General features: G+C 41.7%; 3 protein-coding genes across 5 annotated transcripts; 2 read left to right on the forward strand and 1 right to left on the reverse strand.

Annotated features, from left to right (window-relative positions):
* Positions 1-1,120: 1,120 nt before the first annotated feature.
* slc20a1b (solute carrier family 20 member 1b) lies at positions 1,121-11,623 on the forward strand. Its single transcript, XM_029168957.3, has 11 exons — positions 1,121-1,415; positions 2,477-3,164; positions 3,428-3,568; positions 4,119-4,204; positions 4,573-4,669; positions 7,126-7,245; positions 8,209-8,484; positions 8,809-9,418; positions 9,517-9,702; positions 9,820-9,904; positions 10,104-11,623. Exons 2-11 carry the CDS (start codon positions 2,810-2,812, stop codon positions 10,257-10,259), a joined length of 2,112 nt encoding a protein of 703 aa, XP_029024790.1. The 5' UTR covers positions 1,121-1,415; positions 2,477-2,809; the 3' UTR covers positions 10,260-11,623.
* Positions 11,624-16,375: 4,752 nt separating this feature from the next.
* pcyox1 (prenylcysteine oxidase 1) lies at positions 16,376-21,083 on the reverse strand. Of its 3 annotated transcripts, none has more exons than XM_029168976.3 (8): positions 20,942-21,083; positions 20,158-20,261; positions 19,696-19,840; positions 19,146-19,352; positions 18,879-19,053; positions 18,583-18,794; positions 18,341-18,493; positions 16,376-18,260 (listed from the first exon to the last, which is right to left on the reverse strand). In XM_029168976.3, the coding sequence occupies exons 3-8, from the start codon at positions 19,805-19,807 to the stop codon at positions 17,590-17,592; spliced, it is 1,530 nt and encodes a 509-aa protein (XP_029024809.1). In that variant the 5' UTR covers positions 19,808-19,840; positions 20,158-20,261; positions 20,942-21,083; the 3' UTR covers positions 16,376-17,589. The 3 variants fall into 3 exon arrangements, with proteins under 3 accessions (XP_029024809.1, XP_029024810.1, XP_055369416.1); XM_029168977.3 differs by having other exon boundaries at positions 19,696-19,904; XM_055513441.1 differs by lacking the exons at positions 20,158-20,261; positions 20,942-21,083 and having other exon boundaries at positions 19,696-20,127.
* On the forward strand, positions 20,575-21,724 carry fam136a (family with sequence similarity 136 member A). The gene is made up of 3 exons (XM_029169071.3): positions 20,575-20,913; positions 21,004-21,144; positions 21,277-21,724. Exons 1-3 carry the CDS (start codon positions 20,827-20,829, stop codon positions 21,460-21,462), a joined length of 414 nt encoding a protein of 137 aa, XP_029024904.1. The 5' UTR covers positions 20,575-20,826; the 3' UTR covers positions 21,463-21,724.
* Positions 21,725-22,059: the final 335 nt, after the last annotated feature.

Below are 22,059 nucleotides of genomic sequence, written 5' to 3' on the forward strand. Positions count from 1 at the left end.
CTGTACACATGCATTTATTTAATATAAAGATTATATAACCAATCTACAGGATTCTTTGGTTAAATGAAGGTCATGTTATTGACCTCTTGTTACAGGCAATTGAGCAACTTCTAGTGGGAGTAACTGAGTGAAGGAATTAAATAATACGCAGGTGAAATGTTATTGTCACAACGAAGGAGGTTCAGGAATTTAGATAGAGATATACAGCCACTCCTTCCTTTGTGAAACACTGCTGTCAAGTCCAGCAGTAGCAAAAACCACAAAAGATTATTTACGATCCTAGAAACCCCCATATTTCTGGACTTTTGAATGTATCCTCTTGAAAGGTTATTCTAGAGTTCATGTGACTTTGATTTAATGGATTGAGAGAGTAATAAAAACAAACTAAACATGGTCACAGCATTGTTTCATCTAGGCCTGTATACTCGTTTGACTAAAATTCTTACCATTTCCTCATTGCTTGCATTTAGTACAAAGTGTTGCTATTACTCAGCTATATTTTGCTAAGCTCATCGAATGCTCTATTTTCAGCAAATTACACATGTCTTTATAAAAACATTAACGGAATAATCTGCAAAGAATACCACTTTTATTGGGAGGTGAATGTTGCTACCATTTCCAGTCGAATGCACTTCAATGAATGACAAATCTTCTGTGATCGCCACAACATGTTGTTCTAGACTGGCGAAAGCAGCGATTATTATGGGGTTATTTTAGGTTGTTTCTTTTTAGTTTGGTGTTGTTACATTTACTTAAGTAGACTAGAGGATGAGCACTTTTTCATCCTAAATTAAATTATGAAATGAGTAGTTTAATTAAATTTTAATTACATATATAAATTAAATTTTAAAAAGTCACTACATCACACATTTAACACCGAATACACCTACACATGCAGGTGTACACGTATGCGAGTGTTGACACTGTTTGTGACAATAAGGTAAAAAAATGTAGATGCGGCCAGTTCTGCAGAAAACCAAACCACTGTGAGGTGGGGCTTAGTGATGAGCACTGCAGCCATGCGCTGAGCACATGATGTCTTAAAAAAACAGGGTGCCCTGACAGATCGGTGTCTGACGTGGGCGGGGTTTACTCAAGGGCGTATCCAATAAAAAAAAGACCCCCCTCCCTCCGCCTTCCATACCGGCGCGAGCAAGTTCTACACACGCGGCTGTGGCGCTCTCATTTTGTCCGTGGCGTTTTTGGATTTTAAAACACCGGCGTATTCATTGAGGAACGTCGCTTCAATATCAACTTAATTTACTTATACGTCAAGGACGCTTTTCTGAGTGCGTTAGATTACATAATCCGTTTAATTTTTCATTATCCCGCGCGCGCTATCGTATCTGTGCGCGCGATAATTAGCTTACTTGCTACAAGAGCTATTCTTTACAACACTCACAACTACGCGTGTGGTAAGTAATTAATTTGGGCTGCCTTTTAACATAAAGACTTTTCTGTGGTTCCGCGTTGTTCACATGCGACCGTTACTAAGATTAATACAACTATTGCGTTAACGTGACGTAAAGCTACTGCTAACGTTAGCTGGAGAAAGAAACGATTGTTCTCTGTAGCTTTACAACAAATGACAGGCAGAGACCGATTGCCAGTTGGTAAAAGCGAAGAAAGGCTTATGGTTAACTCTAGGCGAACGTTAGTTTGAGGTACGTACGTCTTAGTTCGTAAGTCTATACCTTTAACACTAGCCGGCTTGTGTGTTTGGCATACAGAACAGAAACAGAAGGCCGGTTTTCTTTAACGTTCTGTTAATGTTAAGTCGGCGTTGGCAGGGTGACCGCCTGTCCCGCACAGGTCACTGAAACCAGCCCCAGGATAATAACCACCCGGTAGAAGGGAGCGTCGCGTCCGTTACTACGCTTCTCGACGGCGAGTTGCATCCGGTTTCAACCCTCCTAAAAAAAAAGTAAAACTGTAGAAAAATAAGCACGGTCACCCTAACATTGACGTACGGACGGGTTGACCGGTCGTGCTGTTGTTACATGCGCGTGACGCTGTACAGACGAGCTCCTGTTCGAGGTTGTTCAATGAATGGATGACGACACGTGTACACGTAGGATAACGTGTAATCTAATAAAGATAAGACGCTCTTCATCTCACACATACTCGGTGCTCCTAAATACTGATAAATGATATAAACAAGTAAAACGTGAAGCAGCCGTGTCAAAACAAAGGACGTTGGTGATAGTATGATAATGATGATCCTGCGGCAGTTACAAAAAAATGGCTTCCCATTGGGTTTCCAGGAAAGGCTCCTCTCAGAGGTCGTTCTTCCGGTCCGAGCGATTACGTTGAATGTTATTCTCCTTTCAAAGCGTTACTTTATCTTCCTGAAAGGAAGTGACTATGTAACCACTGCCTTTTTTATTTTGTTGAATTTTCATGTGGACGCGTTCTGTATTATCAAATGTGTAACAGGAACTGTTTGTGAAGCCTTTCGTGTCTTTTGTCTTTGCAGGATGTACCTCTGCTCATCTGCAGTTACATTTGCACAATGGCTTTCAGTTCAAACTGCTTGATAACACAGCACCCAACGAACAGCAACAGATCTAGTTTAATTACAGGATAGCAATAAGCCCTCAGTTTACCTCCTGTTTACCATTTTGTTTTCTGGTTAATCCCAGGGAAACCTTTTTTACAAGTTTGCACTGCTAATTCCTGTTAAGGCAAGTTAGCCTAAGGAGCAGCATATTTATTTACATTTACCTCTACATTTTATTTAAGTAGCATTATATAGAAAGGCATCTATTCCCTTTTAAGATTGTGAAGCAATTCTCTATAGTCTACAATCATGGTTTCAACAACTGCAACTGCAATAATACTGGCCACGACAGTGGGACTGACAACTCATGCCTCAACTGCCCTCACCGACTATATGTGGCTGCTGATTGTTGGCTTCATTATCGCATTCATCTTGGCCTTTTCTGTGGGTGCCAATGATGTTGCCAACTCATTTGGCACAGCTGTTGGCTCTGGAGTGGTTACCTTGCGACAGGCATGCATTCTGGCCACAGTGTTTGAGACTCTGGGCTCTGTGCTCCTTGGGGCCAAAGTGAGTGAGACCATCCGGAAGGGCATCATCGATGTGGGCATGTACAATGGCTCTGAACACGTCTTAATGGCTGGATCGGTCAGTGCCATGGTTGGTGAGTATCTGCAGCTTACCTTGCATTTTAGTGAATGCGCGGTGACTTAAACCTGAAACACAGTTGGTGGCATTTAGTGTGTTGACATCTAGATTGTAATGAAATGTAGGTGTCAAACCACTTGTTTCACTTAAGGTCGTTATTTTGACAGTAACTTCAGGTTGCTGTGCAGCTCATGACATGCTTATCTGTGTCTTTTAGTGTATATGTGAGCTGGGTCGACTTAAATGTGTTGTATCTAATGTGATAAATTCCTTCATTAGGTTCGGCTGTGTGGCAGTTGGCCGCCTCCTTTCTTAAGCTCCCCATCTCTGGAACACATTGCATTGTTGGTGCTACTATTGGCTTTTCGCTGGTTGCCAAAGGTCAGCAGGGAGTCAAGTGGTTAGAACTTCTTCGTATTGGTAAGTGAAACACTTATAACATGTTTATAGAAATGTACCTGGTACTGTTTTGGTTGGATCACATCACAGATTATATTAAAGTTATATGTGGATTTCCCATGTTCATAATGTGTGCTCTAAAACAACTTGTTACCTAGTATTCAGTCGTGTTTTTCAAGTCTGATTTCCCATAGGCTGTGTAAACCAGAAATGTTTGGCACAGCTTGGTTGAACAACTGACTATCCCATGACTTGCTATTGTTTCTCTGTTGCCAAAATAATGTCTACTTTAAAGGGAGTGAATGTAACCACTGTATAGTTATTAATGGCAACTGATGGTTACTAAGTTTAAATGCTTTATTTAGACTAGACGTGCTTGAATAGCTCTTCAACAGGCATTGTTTACTAGAAAATAAGCTGTATTCTATTTTTATAAATAAGTAGCAGACATGTTACTATCAAAACATGGGTTGTTCTGTCTTTGCTGTCAACTGTCATAGCCAGGATGTTTGTTTTAGACAAAATTGACAGTTGTTGCATGTATAATGAACTACAAATTTCTTATTTATAGTTGCCTCTTGGTTCCTGAGCCCTCTCTTATCTGGAATAATGTCTGGCGTTGTCTTCTACTTTGTGCGCATGTTCATCTTACGCAAGGTAAGCTGGCTGTTACTAGTTTTGTGTGCTTGTGCATGTAAGCAAATGTCTTCACTTTCTTGTGTGAGCCATTTGATTACTACTGTTGTGAGGACATTTTAGTTTGTTCTAACAACCAATAGTGTCTGTTGTCTTAGAATAAGTTTTAAGTTTATACCATTTAGTGGTGAAGGTTACAGTAACAGCTTATACTATATTTGTCAATTTGTGTCTTTTACGAGTGTAGCAAAATGAAGTAAAGGAGGAACTTTTCTGTGTAATAACTTCGGCTTAAATTTTAGCAAAAACTAGTACAGCACTTAAACTAAGCTCATGCAGCTTTGTTTTGAAGATGGAATTTGTATTTTGACTTTGCTTTGCCCCTGTAGAAAGACCCTGTACCTAATGGACTGAAGGCCTTGCCTGTCTTCTATGCAATTACCTTGGGAATCAACCTGTTCTCCATCATGTTCACTGGCGCACCAAGTGAGTATCGTTTCATTTTTGTCATTTTGCTCTGCATGCCTGCCCGCGGCCACAGCCTAAAATAAACTGTTTTCTCAGACAGCTGGATGTCCACATAGATTCCAGACACAGGAACAGGGATTATTTTAACATGTTGTGGGACTCTTTTGCTTGTGGTTGTAAGTGGGTCATAACTTTGTTTGTAAGGAGGAGGACAACAGGGAGATGGAAATATGGTTTCTCTTTATATTTAGATGTCATAATCTGTGCCTTCAGACGGAGGAGGAGGAAAAGGAAGTAAAGCAGGCGTTGGAAGTTGTCATAGTTGTCATCTGCTGGGAATTACTGTAGTAAAGCTGTAAATGCTTGCTGGTTAGTTGTCTTTCAGAAACTTTTTATTAAACAAGCAACTTTTGCTCCTTTTTTGTTTCTTTTCTCTTTACAGGGCCTTAAAGTTCAAGATGTTAGCTGGCCTCAGCCATTAATTGGCTGCTACAGGCCAGAGTTTGACCAGATATGGTGCGTCGATGTGTGCATACACATCAGCACTCAACGAAGCCTATTACTCATCATAGCCCACTACCCTGCTAAGTCAGACACATTCTGTCAATCTCCCTTAACACACTGTACATGAGGACCAGTACTTGGTTGCATAACATTAAAGAGGTGCAACATTGCATTTCACAAATTTTAACAAATGCATTACATTAGTATAAATTTTGATTTATAGTAAACCGTTTAGATTCACGTGGGCGCTATTTGGAAGCCACAGAATTGGTTAAAGTGTCAAGTCTGTAGTAAAACCTAATGTGTTTTATTTTTTTGGAGACTTGCACAATCATTTCATCAACTACAAGTTGCCAAAATTTAGTTGATGTATAGTATATAACAGACCAGTTTCCTGCATTCTGATATTGTCACAAGAACTACAACAACTTAATGTTGTTAATATATGCGGTGTAATGCACCAGTATTATCTGCAACCAGCGACGCACAGTGTGTTTGGTTTTTTTGTAGTAGGACTCAGTGTTCCCCCAACCTGGCGCTTATCATAGTGGTGTGATTGGACACCAGGCATCCCTCAGCACATTCCTTTTCAAAGGATTTGCACCAAGGCTGAGGAGTCAAAGTCAGCCTGTGTAGAAATGATGGTAACTTGGTCCCAAGAATTTAAGGAACAGCTGTTGATCATTGACCGGCGACTTAATAAATCAGTCAGCTGTTGTCTTCAAAGGCTGCTATTATGAGCTGTAAAAAGGTTGTTGTGGGGAAGAGTGAAAAAGTTACTTGCCCTGTGAGTCACAGCTTTAACTACTAGTTTTGAACTGCATGTACAGTACTTGGAGGGGGGTGGAGGAAAACAACAAAACATGTTTTGTAGTAGCGGTTGTTTCAGGGAGGAGTTTGTAACAGCTGTGGTTAATTTCCATTTCCTGGCCCATCCTGTTTCATCCCACTGCATCGTTGTGGTGTAAACTCCCCCTTTTGTGTTGGGCTTTGAATACTTGAGGTGTAGCATACTTTTTTTTTTTTTTTTTTTTAAGTAATGGTTTTAGTATAACTTGTCTACAAATATTTTAATGGGTTGTGTAAGATTTAATCAGTTTCTTGGAAAATACTATCCAGTAATACTCAGAAATGCTGAGCTACACCTGTGGGCTGCGCTTCTATAAAAGACTGTTACAGAGCTGCCCTCTGGCTATTCCTCCTATGCTGAGGGAGAGCGCTTCCATTGCATAACTAAATAAACAGCCTGCAGTGTGACTCAGTGGAAGGAGTGCACTGTGGACCCTGCCCTCATAATTATGGCAACTACCTAGTATTGGACCCAATTTCTATCTGTTAATCTATCTAAATCTAGAAATAGTAAGTGTTTTTTCTTTGTGTGTTTTCCTCTGCACGGCCAATGTCACGTTACCATAGGCGTGTTTAGAAACCTTTTGTTTTCTTTTAACTACACTCCTGGCTAGCACACCTATTGTACGGCAGGCTATTGTGTCCCCAGGGAAATTTGCGGATTTGCTTTCTGCCTGCTTTTACTGCACTACACTTGCTACCACTGCACCAACTTTGCTGCAGGCTTGGCAAGAGGGTGTTCTTATTGCTACAACAAACTGCTCCAATGAATGACCCCCACCTTTCCCTTTTTAATGTGACTTTTTAAGGAACTAATCGTCCATGTGCAGTTGTTCACAGAGCACTTGGTGGGGGTCATGATGACCTTTTACTCTTTCACCTATATGGTGTTGCATAACTGTTCACATCGAGGGGTTCACGTGCTTTCCATATTTATCTAGCGTGTGGAACTCCTGAAGCAGTGCAGTCAGCCTGCTGTATAATGCTATACATTTACAACCTTGAACCCAATTTAGAGTTTATGCATACAAGTTTTTGTTTTGGATAATGTGATGTTACTGTTTTTAAAACTGCCATTTTCTATTTGTCTTTCTGTGTGTATGTCTTATTTTTTCCCTCAGTGCTGGGATTTGACAAAATTCCTTGGTGGGGTACGCTGCTCATCTCACTGGCCTGCTCCTTACTTACTGGCATTGTGGTCTGGTTTATTGTCTGTCCACTCCTCAAGAAAAAGATTGAACGTAAGTGTCAATTATGTTGTCATCTTTGTCAACATAACTCGCATGTTTGTGACAGCAACAGCAATGTGGTTTTATTAATCCAGCAAATGGAGCTCAGGAATGGTTCGTCTTAATGGATTTGCTTTAATGCAAATCATCTAGAAAACATTGTTACAGTTTTTGTTCTGTAATTATGGATTTAAAACCAAAAAGCCCTCAGTGTGGTTTTGAAAAGAATTTCAATTTCACCCAATTTTGTTTTATACACTAAAAATACACTTGGTGAGCTCTTAAAAGTTTGGTCCTGCATCATTGTACAACTGAAATAAACACTAAAAATAACATTTAGCTCTACTGACAAACCAGCTTTTTTTTTGAGACAGACTACTTTACATATTATTTAAATGTTGTCTCATAATGACAAACTGAAACAGGTCTGCATGGTCACAAAAACCTGCATTTAGCTCCCTGTCTAGTACATAATCTATCTATCTAAATGGGTCATAGTGATCCACTAATTGGTCCTTTAATTCCTTGACAAAAATAAACCCAAGTTGGCTTAAGGCATTGACATTGGTCAAGGCTGAAGCACAGGCAGTCACCATTTACCTTATTTAAACTGTCAGTGCATGCTAGATATGGCCAGCCAAGTCAGTGCTGCTTGAGGGTCAAATTTAAAATAGAGTATCTGATTCTTTGGAGCAACAAATGTGTAATGCAAACTGTGGGGTTTTTTTTTTTTTTTCCCCCGCCTTTTTAAACTTCTCAAATAATGCCTGGTGTTAACTCAAGTTACATTACCTGTTCCTGTGAAAATAGGATAGTTATTTTATTCATTTTACTTTGATCATGCATGTCTAGCAACATGACATCCAGCAACACGCGCTGAAAAGAAATGCACGCTATACAAAGACTGCTCTGCTGTGATCTGCATGTGTTTGGACTTGCCTATCCATATCTCACTCAAACTCTTTTCCCTAATAGGAGATATCAAGTCTTCCAGCCCCTCAGAGAGCCCCCTGATGGAGAAGAGGGAGCTAAGAGAGGCTCACTGTCCAATTCTGAAACAGACTTCCAAGCAGACATCCACCACTGAGGCTGTCAGTCAAAACTCTTCTGCTCAAACCCAGACTGCCCCGGAGGAGCGCAGGGTGGCGTTTGACATTGGAGATTCTGATGACGTCGACAATAACAAGGAACGCAAGGTGGCGTTTGACATTGGAGATTCGGATGATACTGACTGCGGCAGTGCAAATGGTGGTAAGTATCCAAAGACTATAATTAATATATTTGCAGTTTATCATTCATTTATTAACATTAACCATTACCTTAACCTGTTTGCCCTAATTCATTAAAAACCTTATCAGCCCTCAGTGTCAGTAAATCCGGCTTATCAGTGGGTTTAGTCAATGAGAAGCTGAAAGATAATGTGAAGGAGGGTGGCAAAAGCCAAGCTAAAATAGGAATTTTCCACTATCACTGACATGGCCAGGGTATCTGGGAAAACAAGCAGGGCCAGGTGGTTTGAGTTGCTGTAATGTAAATGAGACTTGTGAATGATTTTGTCTTATCTCCCCCTCTTAGCTCCCAAATCAAATAATCAGGTCCAGCACAGCAATGGCTCCACTAATACTCCCCATCAGGTCCAGTTCAACGACCAGGTCCAGTTCAACAACCGGCCAGCACAAATGCCAAGTAACGGTTACAGCCAGTACCACACGGTTCACAAGGACTCTGGCCTTTACAAGGATCTTCTGCACAAACTCCACCTCGCCAAGGTTGGCGACTGTATGGGTGAGGCAGGGGACCGGCCTATCCGACGCAACAACAGCTACACCTCCTACACCATGGCTATCATTGGCATGCATGGCGACTTCAAGCATAAAGAAGGGGACTTCCGAGCAAGTGAGGATGGCGCAAAGGACTCTGGGTCAGGCAGCCAGGACAGGAAACGTGTGCGAATGGACAGTTACACCAGCTACTGCAACGCTGTTGCAGAGCACACCACCCCTGAGGGTGTGGGAGATGGCGACGTGACACTAGAAATGGGAAAGGAAGATGCAGGCAGTAGCCAAAGCTCTCTGGATGAGGACAGGCTTGAGGCAGACAAACCGGAAGTCTCGACTCTGTTCCAGTTTCTCCAAATTCTCACTGCCTGCTTTGGATCATTTGCCCATGGAGGAAATGATGTTAGGTATGCAAGTCAACTTTTATTTATATGGCCCAGAATAATAAATGTATAATAAGGGACATCAAAATAATTTGCCTTTTATTTTGACTTTTGTCCTGCAGTAATGCCATCGGACCATTAGTAGCTCTGTGGCTGGTTTACGAAACCAGCAGTGTGACTTCGAATGCTGCCACACCCATTTGGCTTCTTCTGTACGGTGGTGTGGGCATCTGCGCTGGTCTGTGGGTGTGGGGTCGCAGAGTGATCCAGACTATGGGCAGGGACCTTACCCCAATCACCCCCTCAAGGTACAAACGGCACAGAACCTGTTTATGCATCAAACCACATCCTCCTTAGACATTACCAGTCTTTTAATTTAGCAGGCATGCTCAGAGTCATGAGTGGTGTTTTGCCTCTTTCCACAGTGGTTTCAGCATTGAACTGGCCTCAGCCCTAACTGTCGTGGTTGCCTCTAACATTGGCCTGCCTGTTTCAACCACCCACTGCAAGGTAGGCTGGCCAAACACTGTGGTCTGGGAGTGAGACTGTGACAGGAGGAAAGACTATTTAGTCTGAGGGATGCTTTAGTAAACAGTCTAGACAGTCTAAATATGGTGCAGCATCCCCCTTAATGAAATGTTTTAGGTTTACAAACTGTTAATTTAATGTTACAGCTAAGTGTAACCTAATGTATTTAAACTGTTTCCAGGTGGGCTCTGTGGTTGCTGTAGGATGGCTGCGATCAAGAAAGGCTGTAGACTGGCGTCTATTCAGAAATATCTTCATGGCGTGGTTCGTGACGGTGCCCATCTCTGGCCTGATCAGTGCTGCCATCATGGCCATTTTCATTTACCTCATCCTGTAGGCATCTGGCTGAACCCCAAGCAGGGGAGAAGAAAGAATCCGCTCCAGCGAGGCCATGACAAACGAGAGAAGACGGAAAGCCAAAATATATCGCTTACCTCAGCAAACGGCTTCAGAAGAAGAAAGGAAAAAATTGAAACCTTTTGGAAGGTCTTGTGATATGGGCTTGTGGTTCTTGGCTGTATCATTTTTCAACCTAAAACTTGCTGTTTTGTAATATTCCATTGGAAATCTTATTTCTTTGTTCTGACTTGCTTTTTTCATATCGCATCATTCTGTAAAGAGTTATTCAGTTTAGAACTTTTGTTTTCTAATGCTCATTGTATACACAGTTGAATAATACAAAATGAACAGTAATTTTTAAAGAAACTCACGTTAAAATGCAGTATTAGCCTTGAAGAGTTACTCTCCAGTCAACACATACTGAAAGTAATGTAGATGCAAAAGCAGTACAGTAAGGTGGAGAATGTGGTGTTCTTGTGTAAGTTTGTACTCCTCCCCAACTCAACCCAAGTAATTGTAAATGAATTCATCAGACTTCCTTTTGTGTAGATCAAAAGTTCATTTCCCCCACTTAGAGTGGGGGAAATGATTTCTGTTTTACTGAAATGAATCATAATCACACTTTTTTTTTAACAGTTATTTGGATAATATTGTGGTGGGGGCATAAATATAACACTGGATGATCACCTGCAAAATCATATGACCTGTATTGTAAGAAAGCAGGAAATGGCAATGACGGAGTCCTTAGTCAGTGGATTCTGCCTTCTGTTTTTCAGAACCTCAACATCCAGGCTTAACATTCATCAGTGGCGGTATCAAATATCTGCACTGATATATAAAATATCTAGGTTACTTGAATTTGAGAAATGTTGCAGAATGTCACCTAATGCAAAAGTGTGCTTAACCTTAAGTTTCCTGTTAAAACTTGATTGCATCATCAATGGTTAAAATGCTTTAGGCCTGCATCAACCTTGTTCTTTATCAGCTACTTCCCCTGTACATGTATATTTTCCCCCCCACTCGTAATCGTCATTGTCTCTAGACACAGGTTGCTCTAGCTTTTTCTGCTCTGGCCTGAGAAGCTGGTTTAAGGTTAAACAATGAGGAACAGGATACTAAAAACTGGAAGTTCTACAACTGGGTGGTTTAATGTTTAGCTAGTGTTGAATGAGGGCAGATGTACATTGCATGCCACCAGTTTGTGTGGTAATTTGGCTGCAGTTCTAAACGCATTTGAGACCTATAGATGCTGTAGTTGCCTTAATTGTTTTATTTTCTTTTAGGTACCAAAGAAAAGTGTTTTTTTTAATACATAACATACTCTGGGTCAGAGATTCAAAAAATAAAATTGAGAAAATACTAGTTTTGAACCTTTTGTTAATTTGAAAATATACAAACTCCTTGATGTTATTGAAAGTGTTGTGTTGCTAAACCTCCTAGAATGTGCTGAGTCATTTTACAAGGTTTAACAGACCACATGTTTACGTGAAAGCATAAACAAAAGTTGACACCGCTCGTACAGATATGCGGGATTGTTCCCGTCTTTATTGACAGTAAGCTTAGTGCCGCTCAGGCAGTGCCCGGTGACTGAGCGCTGGGTTCACGCGCCGCTCTGCTTTCTCACTCCAATACATCTGTGATGGGACAGACAGAGAGAAGATTCCTTTACGCTAGCTTTATATTGCAAACACACCACAATTCAGTAGTTTTCCAGATCTCTCAAAGCCAGTGTATAAATGACGTCTGCTAGTTTTTTTTTTCTATGACTCACCCTCTTTACGCTTCTGCTGACGATCTATGTCTGTACCAGTGGGGGCTCAACACTGCCCACGCAGGATTTACTACTAATACTGTTCCCCTTTAAGCCTCAGTTGAAGGTAATGAGTGAATGGTGTTTGTAAAATAATAAAAGAAAACTACTAACTGAATCAACAAGTTAGAGCTTGAATCTCAATATTATCTCAGGACAAGAATGGTGCATCTTTAGAGCTAAAATTAGCAGGAGCAGATGATACAGTATAAATCAAGCACAATAAGCACCTGGGAACAGACATCTCAGAGTGGCCTGGATTTCTGTCCTAGATTTACTTACACAAGGAGGACTGTGTTCCAGTAAATAATCTTAGCATCTTGTGTGTGAGATCAGGCAGTAAACTGTAGTTATATGTCCAAAGCAACATTTCCTTCAACAGTATAATTTTCTGGATTTTATAGTAATTTTGTAGTTGCTCTTGAGGCATTTATTGACTTAATTACAAAGAGTCGGTAGATGTTTTGACACAGTTTAAATCTAGCTCTGACTGGTTCTGGCTTCTACTATTCACTTCCTGACATAACCTGCAGTTTGACATTCACTAGGCTTCTCAAAACAGTTCACCACATCTTGTCTCAGCAGGTACTTTTTAGTCGACCTCAAAAATGTTACAGTAATCACGTTCCAATCTTTATCAAACTCAGTGTTTATGTGGATTTCAACGGTAACTGTTACTGATGGTGACTTTTAAAGGTTTTTACCTGGCTCTTTGGTTGAGTTCTGACTGGCTTCATCTGCAGAGAAGAAATGAGTAAGTGTCTAATCACGACCGTGGTCATTCGTAGACTGTCTTGTGTTTTAAGCGCCCACTTCACTCATCCTTACCCACACTGCTCGCAGTCTCATTCTCTGCCTCAATGTGATCTAGGAAGACAATGAAAAGCAGTTGAATGTCAAATAAAAAGTAAAATCAGATATTTTTTTAAAAAGTAGTTAAGTGGAAAGTTATGTTTACTACATATTTGCCCCCTTTCAGAAATCATACACATGTTTCAGTCAAACATTTAATATACTGGAAATGCTGAAAAACATCAGTGTCACAATCTCACCCTCTACTTCCTCTGAGGACTCAGACTCTGAGCCTGTGGTAAACAGGGGAGTGAAGTCAGTCACAACAATGTTTTATTTAAACCAGTTCATTGTGATCCAGTTCAGTTCAGAACTGCCTGGTCACTGCCATCTACAGGCTGATACAGGGACAGTAAAAGCCTCACCCTCATGAGCTGCAGCGTCAGTGACACCGCCTCCCTCTGTTGAAGGAGGATGCTACAGTTAGACTGTCATATCTCAGGGTAATAAACACGTACCGTGCTTTTTACACACCTGTGACCACATCCTCAGCTGCAACATGCTCCTCTTCTGATGGAAATATTTTGACAGTGTAATATTAAATCAGGATGTATTATTCATTTTGTGTTAAACAGAACTCACCAGATTCATCATGAACAGCCTCTGGAAGAAAAAGACTAAAATGAACTAATATCTGTTAAATTATTATTAGTTGACTGAATTCAATGTTCAATTCAATATTCAAAATATTCCTTAGTATAGTATGTGGTCAGAAACATACCATATACTATGGCGTATTTTTTGGCAACATACTGTATACTATAGCATATTTTTGGGCACATACTATACTATGGCATATTTTTACAGCATAATATGCTAAGGCGTATTTTCTGTGTGTATATACTCAGGAATATCACATAGTATGTTGTTATATGATATTCTTGAGCACATACTATACTAAGGTGAATTACTTACTGCCCATTTTTTGCAGCATACTATACTTGCCTAGAGGCAAATTATTTGTGCACATACTACACCAAGGCCCATTTTTGGCAACTGTACTTTATACTATACTACATAGTATTTTTGACCACATACAATACTAAGGCATATTTTGACAACATCCCTTGACCACATACATTTTAGTATGTGGTTTCTGCCACATATCATGTACCTAAAATAGCATGTGTAAAATTAAAAAGAGATTACAGTATGTAATCGTCTTAACAGTATGAAGAATAATAATAGAAATGTACCTATGTATTTGATTTGTGGTATTACACACAAAATAAATGTAAATAAGGCACAAGGTGAGAGAATTCACTGTCTATTTAGTGGTTTAGTGGTTAGTAGCATTTGGAGCAGTTAATTGGTTTGTCAGAAATATTTCGTGTAACAGTCTGATGCTGAAGGAGCTGCGCAAAGATGACACTGTGTCGTACAGGGAGATGAAATCCACTTCAGTAAAAACAAAAGCTTGGCTACCATCCTTGTTTCTCCGACCTCCTGCACTGGTTTCAGGAGCATCCCCAAACCCCAGCTTGCTTTCATCTTCTCCAGTTTTCTCCTTTCTGCTAACAGGACAGTACCGTACCAGCAGACCACTCCATGTAGGACAATATGTGGCCAAATATGCCTTAGTATAGTATGCTGTGTGCTATATTTGATCACAAAATTTGTATAATGCAAAAAATAGGTTGCGTTTGATGTAGTTATTGTAAAAGACACTATAAAATAAAAAATATTTGTCCACAGCAGGACTTGAACCTGGCTCGTATGATATTAAGACAAGTTTGTGACCATTCTTCTATAGCAGGCAACTCTATGACATTTAACCATTCTATAAAACACTGTGCCACTTTTGTTAAAAGTATTTATTAATCACAAACATTTGTATCGTGAAAAATAATAGGTAAGTTCAGCGTGGTGATATAAGCATTCTAAATTTATTTAAATGCCTTTGCCAAGGATTTGATCCTAGTTCCCCTGGTCTAAAGTCAATTGCCTTAACCATTCAGCCGTAGCAACAATACTTTGCTACTACTATATGTACATGAATAGTATGGGGTCAAAGCAGGCTGTATTTTTGACCATGCCTTAATATAGTATGTAGTAAAAATAGGCCTTATAAAAATAGTATGTGCTCAAAAATATCATGTAGTGTATGTGGTTTTTCTTACCAAGGTAGCGAATGTCTTCATTCCGTCCCTCTGTGTCTTAACAAAAAAATTATAAAATGTTACTATTGCAAAACATTTATTAAGTTCATATTGTAAATAAATAAACTCACGTTTGCTCATGTTATCACCACACTTAATCTTAAGGTCATTGGCCTGATCTGTGGTCGTACGTACCGTTCAGCTGAGCAGCCTCGATCTTTTGAGCAGCCTCAAATTCCATCTGATCTGTTGGAGCACAAAGACAGTGAAGAGCTGGATGGTTGCAGACACACAGGAAAGAAGTAAGGAACACAACTACCTAATCAATGAGAACACCTACAGAAAGTACAGTTATATTAAGAAATCATTGCAATTCAGTCTCCCTGCAGTAGTAAAACAATTTAAAACACTTTTTCTTACACACCTTGCTGACAATTAACAGTATGGAACTGTTAATCCACAACCATGTATCTGAATATGACCCAAATTTTAAATTTTAGTATTCAAAAACAGTCAGATGGGCAGTTGGAACAATGCATCTTACCAATCTTTTGTAGTGCAGTGAGCTCATCTGCAAGAAGAACAAAAGACATTTACAGTAAGTTGAATTCATTTCAGTTCATTTATAAAACTCCAAATCTCACGGGGAATTAAGAATCGCTTAAATCTATACAGAAGAGAAATGCACCAGGAAACAGTTGAGAGAATAAACCCTTTTAAGAGTAAGACACGTCCAGCAGGACCAGAGGACGAGGGCCACCTGCTGTGATTACATTGACATATTTATCATTTGTAATAGTCCTCACCATATGGAACAGCTGCCTCGTCTTTCTGTGCAGATTCCAGAGAAGCTGAGTGAGCTAGAAGCGTAACACATACATTGCTGTAATGTCTTTCATCAATAAACAGACGTTTTTGTCAGCTTTCTGTCAGCGTGCGTTCTTACCAGTGTGGAACGCTGCCACAGTGAGGAAGACAAACACTAGAGATCTCATCTCGGCTGCTGGTCTGTTGGCACCAAGGATTTTGGGTGTCAGTTTAAAATGTATTGTCGCTTCAAAGTCTCTTATATGTTCAGTGGCGTCACGTGTTCTGCATGGACTGGTACCATTGTCCCTCCCTACCTGAGAGGACAGCTGCGTCGCACATCACCACACAGACGCATCCTTATTCAGTCAGTCAATGCCTCCCATTGTTGCTCCACAGTCACATGAGGCTTCATTTGGGATGTTATTGTGTCTGTTAGATGCTAGGACTCCCCTTTTTTGTTGTCAAAGTCGAGAACGATGCACTTTTACGTGTAGGACTAATATAAGATTTTGTAATTGCCTCACAGAATGAGATACAACATGGTACAAGGCTTGAGGCTTTATTGTGACTGTAAACACTTTCAACATTGTAGGATGCAGGAGGTTTCAGCACAGTCTGACATCAAAAAGGAAACCTAATTCTCCACTAACGCTGAAACACTGATGGATTAAGGTGCGAGAGAAAAGATTGACAAACATTCACAAGCAGGAGACTCGGAACAACATAAAAAACATTTTTAAATGTGCTTAAGAACCATTTAACAAACCTGTACAGTCCATGAATCATCAGAGATGTATCGTACAGTAATGCATTTTCAGAATCGTCACAATTCAGGACAACTGATGAGAGATAATTATTAAAGGCATTTGTCACCTTTAAGGCACCATTCTTAACCAATCTGTGTTATTAGCATCTCTCAATTATATTAATCAAATATCAGTATTTAAATTACAAGAAAAATATTCTAATTAGTTAGTGCTTTATAACTAGTAAAACTGCCTGAGCTCATCCACTAACATGTACAGCAGCCAAGGGAGGTAGAGATCTAAAGACGCGCGGGTTAATGTTTGTGGACACAACGAGACCGTGTGGGAAAAAGTAACGTACAGAATGTGTTCGGACATCTTGCTGACAGGGAAACACCTGCGTGTCCGTCCGGCAGTGCAGTGTCGTTCACAGTGATCGCAAATACGACTAACCCTAACCCTTAACCACAACCAGGACCCAACAACGCAGTAATAACACTGGACTCATTAACTGCTCAGATCTGCAGTGAAGTCACGGCACCAAAAGGGCAAACGTATCATTTAAGGTCATATCTGAAGTAGCCTAACTGCTGCTTTGCTTGTTAATTATGCTACCTGATTAGAGTGTTTTCTCTTTATTAAGAGGTATGTACATCAGTACTGTAGAATATAATGATGGACATTTACAAACCTTATTGTTTTTTACAACACTGTCAGATAAGAACAACTATAAACTGTCAGGAACTAAAACCCTAAAATGTTTTAAATTATTTAAACAGTCGCAGACAAATTTTCCCTCAACTCTTCGATTATTTAACTGATTGACGTATTAACTCTAATCTCAGAGTGTTCGCAGATCTTAGCATTAGTGCGTATAAAGTTACCTCACAAAAAGTCGTGACTGCTGCCAAATAAAGGGCCAAACCCACGGGGGCGCCCCAGACACCTGCAGCGAGTGTGGACAGGGACTTGCCTCCATAGGAGTCATAACAGCCCACGAGCTTCCGCTCCTCACAGTTCCCCTCTCAGACGCGTGTGCAGGTCTTCCTGGTCAATTTTGCCGGCCTGCTGGTGCCAGCGGTGGTGCGCCAACAGGGCCAGGTTCCGGGCAGAGATGGCGCTCATCTCCATGGCGCTCGCTGCCCACTCCACGGCGTTCAGGTAATACAGCCTGTCGTGCAGGATGAAGGGGGGGCTCTTCCGATAGGGCAGGCGGTAGACGGGGTAAGCCAGCCAGCGGGCCTCAGACGTGGAATCCCAGGAGACGAACATGTTCTGCAGCTGCTGCTGGGTCAGTGGCTGGGGGGAGAAGACCTTCCACACTTTGGGCTGGCTGGCGGGGGGCCGCTTGTAACCATCGGGGATGTGCACAGGGTCCACGGCGCTCAAGCTGTTAATGAAAGAGCCTTTGGAGTCCGTGGTGAGAATGTCAGTGACGGTGAAGTCTGAGGCCGGCTCCGTGGTCCCGAGGTAGGACATGTTCAGCAGACCGTGGACCATGGTGGCCACAGTCTGCTGGTAGCGGCCCGGGTAGTGAGAAGGTATGGGAGGGGAGAAGCCTGAAAAGGTGATGTCAGACTTCCCCTCGTGAAGCGGCGTGGCTATTACCACAATGTCATACAGGGAGTGGGCCGAGCCAGACTCATCCACATAATTGACCTCGTAGAAGCTGTTCGTGGTGCCTGAAAAAGAGCGAAATAAGGAGTCAACAACCTCGTGACAGACACACGGATGATAGGAAACGACAGGCGACGGATCAAACCTTTCTTAGAAGGTCGGAGTGTGAATGAAATGGACGTGACGTTGGCAGAAATGAGCTCACTTTTACTGTGGTACAACAGTCCTGCACACACTTTATTATTGCCTCCATCCACTGACCACAGGCCTGAACCTGCTCCTGCTAGTGACACGGCCCCTAGAGGTCGAGACAAACTCACTATTACGCCGCTCAACAAGAACGTTCCATTGTGACATAGTGCGTTTGCTCAAGCCTGTGGAACTTACCCACAAAGCCATGGATGCGGACGCTCTGACCATAGTTCACGCGCGTTATCGGTGCGACAATGTCGTTGAGGAAGGTCTGCGAGAAACCTTCTTTCATCATGGCTTCCTCCAAAGTCTGATTCATCAGCGTAATAAAGCTCTCGCCACCCATAGCGTGCAGCAGTTTATCTACGCTGGAGAATGAGTAACCGTACTGCTGGTACTGGTAGATCCTGTGAGGGAGCACGTTGGCAGGTCATGCGGCCATTTTGTTTTGAGGTTTTAGAATTTTTTTAAATCACAACTTTTTTCCTCACCTCATGAATTTGTCCAAAATACCCTCCACCCACATCTGCATTCGAAGGAAGTTGAACCCGTATCTCCAGAGCAGGCGAAAGAAGTTCACTATAAACCAGTCACTCTCCTCAAACATGATCTCATTCCCATCAAAGATGGCCATTTTAGAGGGGATGTCTTGCTTCGGAGAAAGACCTGAAAACAAACAGAGAAAAACACATATAAACTACATACGGGTACATGTATTTATGCCAAGTCTGTTTAATTTAATAATGAGTTATACTCACCTAATCTTTCTACAAAGTGCTTCATGTGAAGGTTCAGAGGGTGGATCACTGAGCCTCCCATCTCATACTCGTGACCTGCCATCTTTACGGTCGCCAGTCGCCCACCAACGGCTCCCGGTTCGAACACATCGATCTTCACGCCATCTCCAAACTCCTGCCTCAGGTAATGTGCTGCTGCGGTGCCGCCGATGCCGGCTCCGATCACAGCTTTACAGCAGCAGGGAGAGGAAAGACCATGTTACATACTGGTAGACGTCAAAATCATTGAAAGCCTTTTTAATTAAAATATTACAATTCTTTTACTGACAAGTGTGAGACCATAAAGGTTCAAATGGTATTTATTATAAATTTAAGTCAGAGAATATCAGAAAAAAATCCTGCATGAGGAAACCTGACTGTTTGTTTTCCCAAAACTGTGATATTAGTCGACCTTTCTAAGAGGTTTGACTTGAGCTGCTTTGGTTGATGGTTGAATATTTGTATTTCAAGGCTAAATCGGTTGGTGAATGTCATAAATGCGACGTGTTGTGCAGCGTTGGGAGCAGCGTACCGATCTTTTGTGGAGGGTGTCGCAGCTCCGGGGCTGAGGCCAGACTTCTCCTCCCTGAGTTCCAAAGCCCCAGGACCAGGAGCGACCTCAGTGTCAGAACCGGGAGCTGCATCGTGGGCTTTCAGAGCAGAGCACCAAGCAGCACCTGCACGGGACGAGCGAACAGCTGAGTTACGGTCAAAGGTCACACTCCGACGACTTCTTCTCTCCTGCAGACGATCGCAAAGGAAACTGTAACATAATCATAGCAAAGACGAAGCCGACGCGTCGCTTCCGAATCTACTGTTAAAAGCACGTAAGTTAAAGTGTTTAGTGATGGTTGAACTGGACACAGTTTCCAAAGTCAGTAGACGATCCGGTAGTTTTCAGTCCAGCAGTTTTAAGGCTCGCTAAAGCCTTCATTCTGTCTCCGTCAGCATAAAACTGAGTTGCGGACAAACATAAATGAATTAAATGACTTACCAAACTTGTTGAACGGTTGGATCAGGTCGGAACACAGTAAAAGTCTCCGGACGTTGACACTCTTCCGCAACAGAAGGCTTCACAATAAAGGTCTACAAAGTTAACTGTAAAGAAATTCAGCAACAAATCAGTAAATATCCATTAGATTAATTAAGTCATTAATTTTAAAGTCATTTGAATGCAAGACTATTACTATTAAATTAAATTTGCACCGAAAATTTATTTTAATTTAAATTAATTAAAACAGTGTGACTTAAATACAAGTACAAGTATTTTGTTTTGAAATATCATGTGACCCGAACTCTTTCTCAACGTACAATAATTCTAAGCGGAAGTTGTGTGCAATTTTCAAGCGCAACAAAAATAAAATAATTATAAGAATTGTTGTCGTCCAACGTTCATAACAGGGAAAAACATTGGGCATGTAAAAAGGTAGTCAATGAACCGAAGTTTAGTCCCACAAAACGGAAGATGAGCCGTTTTTCTAAAACCGATTGCGGAAGAAAGTCGGAAGTGACGCGATCATCTTCTCACGTTGAACCATGCTTGAATGGAGGTGACCTTAGTTTGTATCGGTTTGTAAAATAAAAGCGGTTTTGTGCAGGAAGCAGCGGGCCGGTTGGGTTCAGGTTCTGAACGTGTCGTCCGGAGCGAAGAGGGCGAGCAGAGATGGCGGAGGCGCATCAGGCACGTGTGCAGGCTGCGGTGGAAGAAATGGTCCAAAGTCTGGAAAGGAACCACATTCGGAAAATGCAGGTAGACGTTCTGTGTCTTGAAACTACACCTGTGCGTGCAGCGCTTCGTGCGCATCCCGTGTAAAGCGCGTGTTCCTGATCTCTGCCGCAGGGTCGCATGTTCCGGTGCAGCGCGGACTGCTGCGATCTCTCCACAGACTCCATGTCTCAGGTGCATCAGTGCATCGAGAGGTGTCACACTCCCATGGCCAAAGCTCAGGGATTGGTCACTTCCGAGCTGGAAAAGTTTCAGGTGAGAGGAGAGTCAGTAACGTGACCTTAGGCAGGTCACGTGTTGACAATCAAGTCACCGCCATCATCTTCATCATTCATCATCTTCATTCCTAGCTACAGTAGGTCTTCATTTAACCTCTGTCTCTCTCAGGACCGTCTGAGCAGATGCACGATGCACTGCAACGACAAAGGGAAGGATCTTTTTGACTCAGGTGCCAAAGAGCCAGCTGTTCGCTCGCTGATGGACCGCTGCGTGGGCAGCTGCGTGGACGACCATGTTAACCTGATCCCCAGCATGACCCGACGGCTCAAAGAGAACTTGGACTCTATACAGTAGTGATTGGTGTCAGCCCCAGAGACAACGTGGGGTCATTCACACAAACAGCAGCACGGAGTCGGTCGACTCTGTCAGTGATGGCTGAAGAGCAGAGGACAGGAAGAGTGAAGAGTGAAGGTCGTGATCATGTAACTTAGGGTTTTGACAGGTTTTAGAAGCTGTGACCTTTTGATGTTGTGAAGATTCAAACTGCTCAGTGTGACATTTATTATTGTTATTTGCTCTGTGTAGTTGTTGAACAATAAACCTGCCTGAACAACAACCGACTGAAAGGTTTTGGCTCCTTTAAACCTGGTCTGTCTCCAAAAGCACAGATGCATCTGTCGTTTCCAAAAATGATCAACATGATTTAGATGTGTTTGTATGGATGCATATGTTTTTTTCAATACAGCTCTGCTTTTTGCTTCCTCGCCCTAAGGAGTCATTCTCATTTTTGTTGTTTTACTGTGATTTGCCTCTTGGTGTTAATGCATCATGAAAAGACTGTTGTGAGTGTGAGTTATTAAAGTGAATGAGTGGGCACAAGGTCTGAATGGTGAGCAAAACTAATACATCACACCAAAGAATTCAGCAAATATTTTAGAGCTTGTAAATTAG

Source organism: Betta splendens, chromosome 12 (assembly GCF_900634795.4).
Source record: "Betta splendens chromosome 12, fBetSpl5.4, whole genome shotgun sequence".
Lineage (NCBI taxonomy): Eukaryota > Metazoa > Chordata > Actinopteri > Anabantiformes > Osphronemidae > Betta > Betta splendens.

Coding starts and splice junctions, on each gene's coding strand:
- slc20a1b (XM_029168957.3), top strand. CDS start 2,810: ATGGTTTCAACAACTGCAACTGCAATAATACTGGCCACGACAGTGGGA. Junction 3,165..3,427: donor ATCGGTCAGTGCCATGGTTG/GTGAGTATCTGC, acceptor TTCCTTCATTAG/GTTCGGCTGTGTGGCAGTTG. Junction 3,569..4,118: donor GTTAGAACTTCTTCGTATTG/GTAAGTGAAACA, acceptor TCTTATTTATAG/TTGCCTCTTGGTTCCTGAGC.
- fam136a (XM_029169071.3), top strand. CDS start 20,827: ATGGCGGAGGCGCATCAGGCACGTGTGCAGGCTGCGGTGGAAGAAATG. Junction 20,914..21,003: donor ACCACATTCGGAAAATGCAG/GTAGACGTTCTG, acceptor TCTCTGCCGCAG/GGTCGCATGTTCCGGTGCAG. Junction 21,145..21,276: donor CCGAGCTGGAAAAGTTTCAG/GTGAGAGGAGAG, acceptor TGTCTCTCTCAG/GACCGTCTGAGCAGATGCAC.
- pcyox1 (XM_029168976.3), bottom strand. CDS start 19,807: ATGCAGCTCCCGGTTCTGACACTGAGGTCGCTCCTGGTCCTGGGGCTT. Junction 19,054..19,145: donor GCACTTTGTAGAAAGATTAG/GTGAGTATAACT, acceptor GTTTGTTTTCAG/GTCTTTCTCCGAAGCAAGAC. Junction 18,795..18,878: donor ATTTTGGACAAATTCATGAG/GTGAGGAAAAAA, acceptor GCTCCCTCACAG/GATCTACCAGTACCAGCAGT.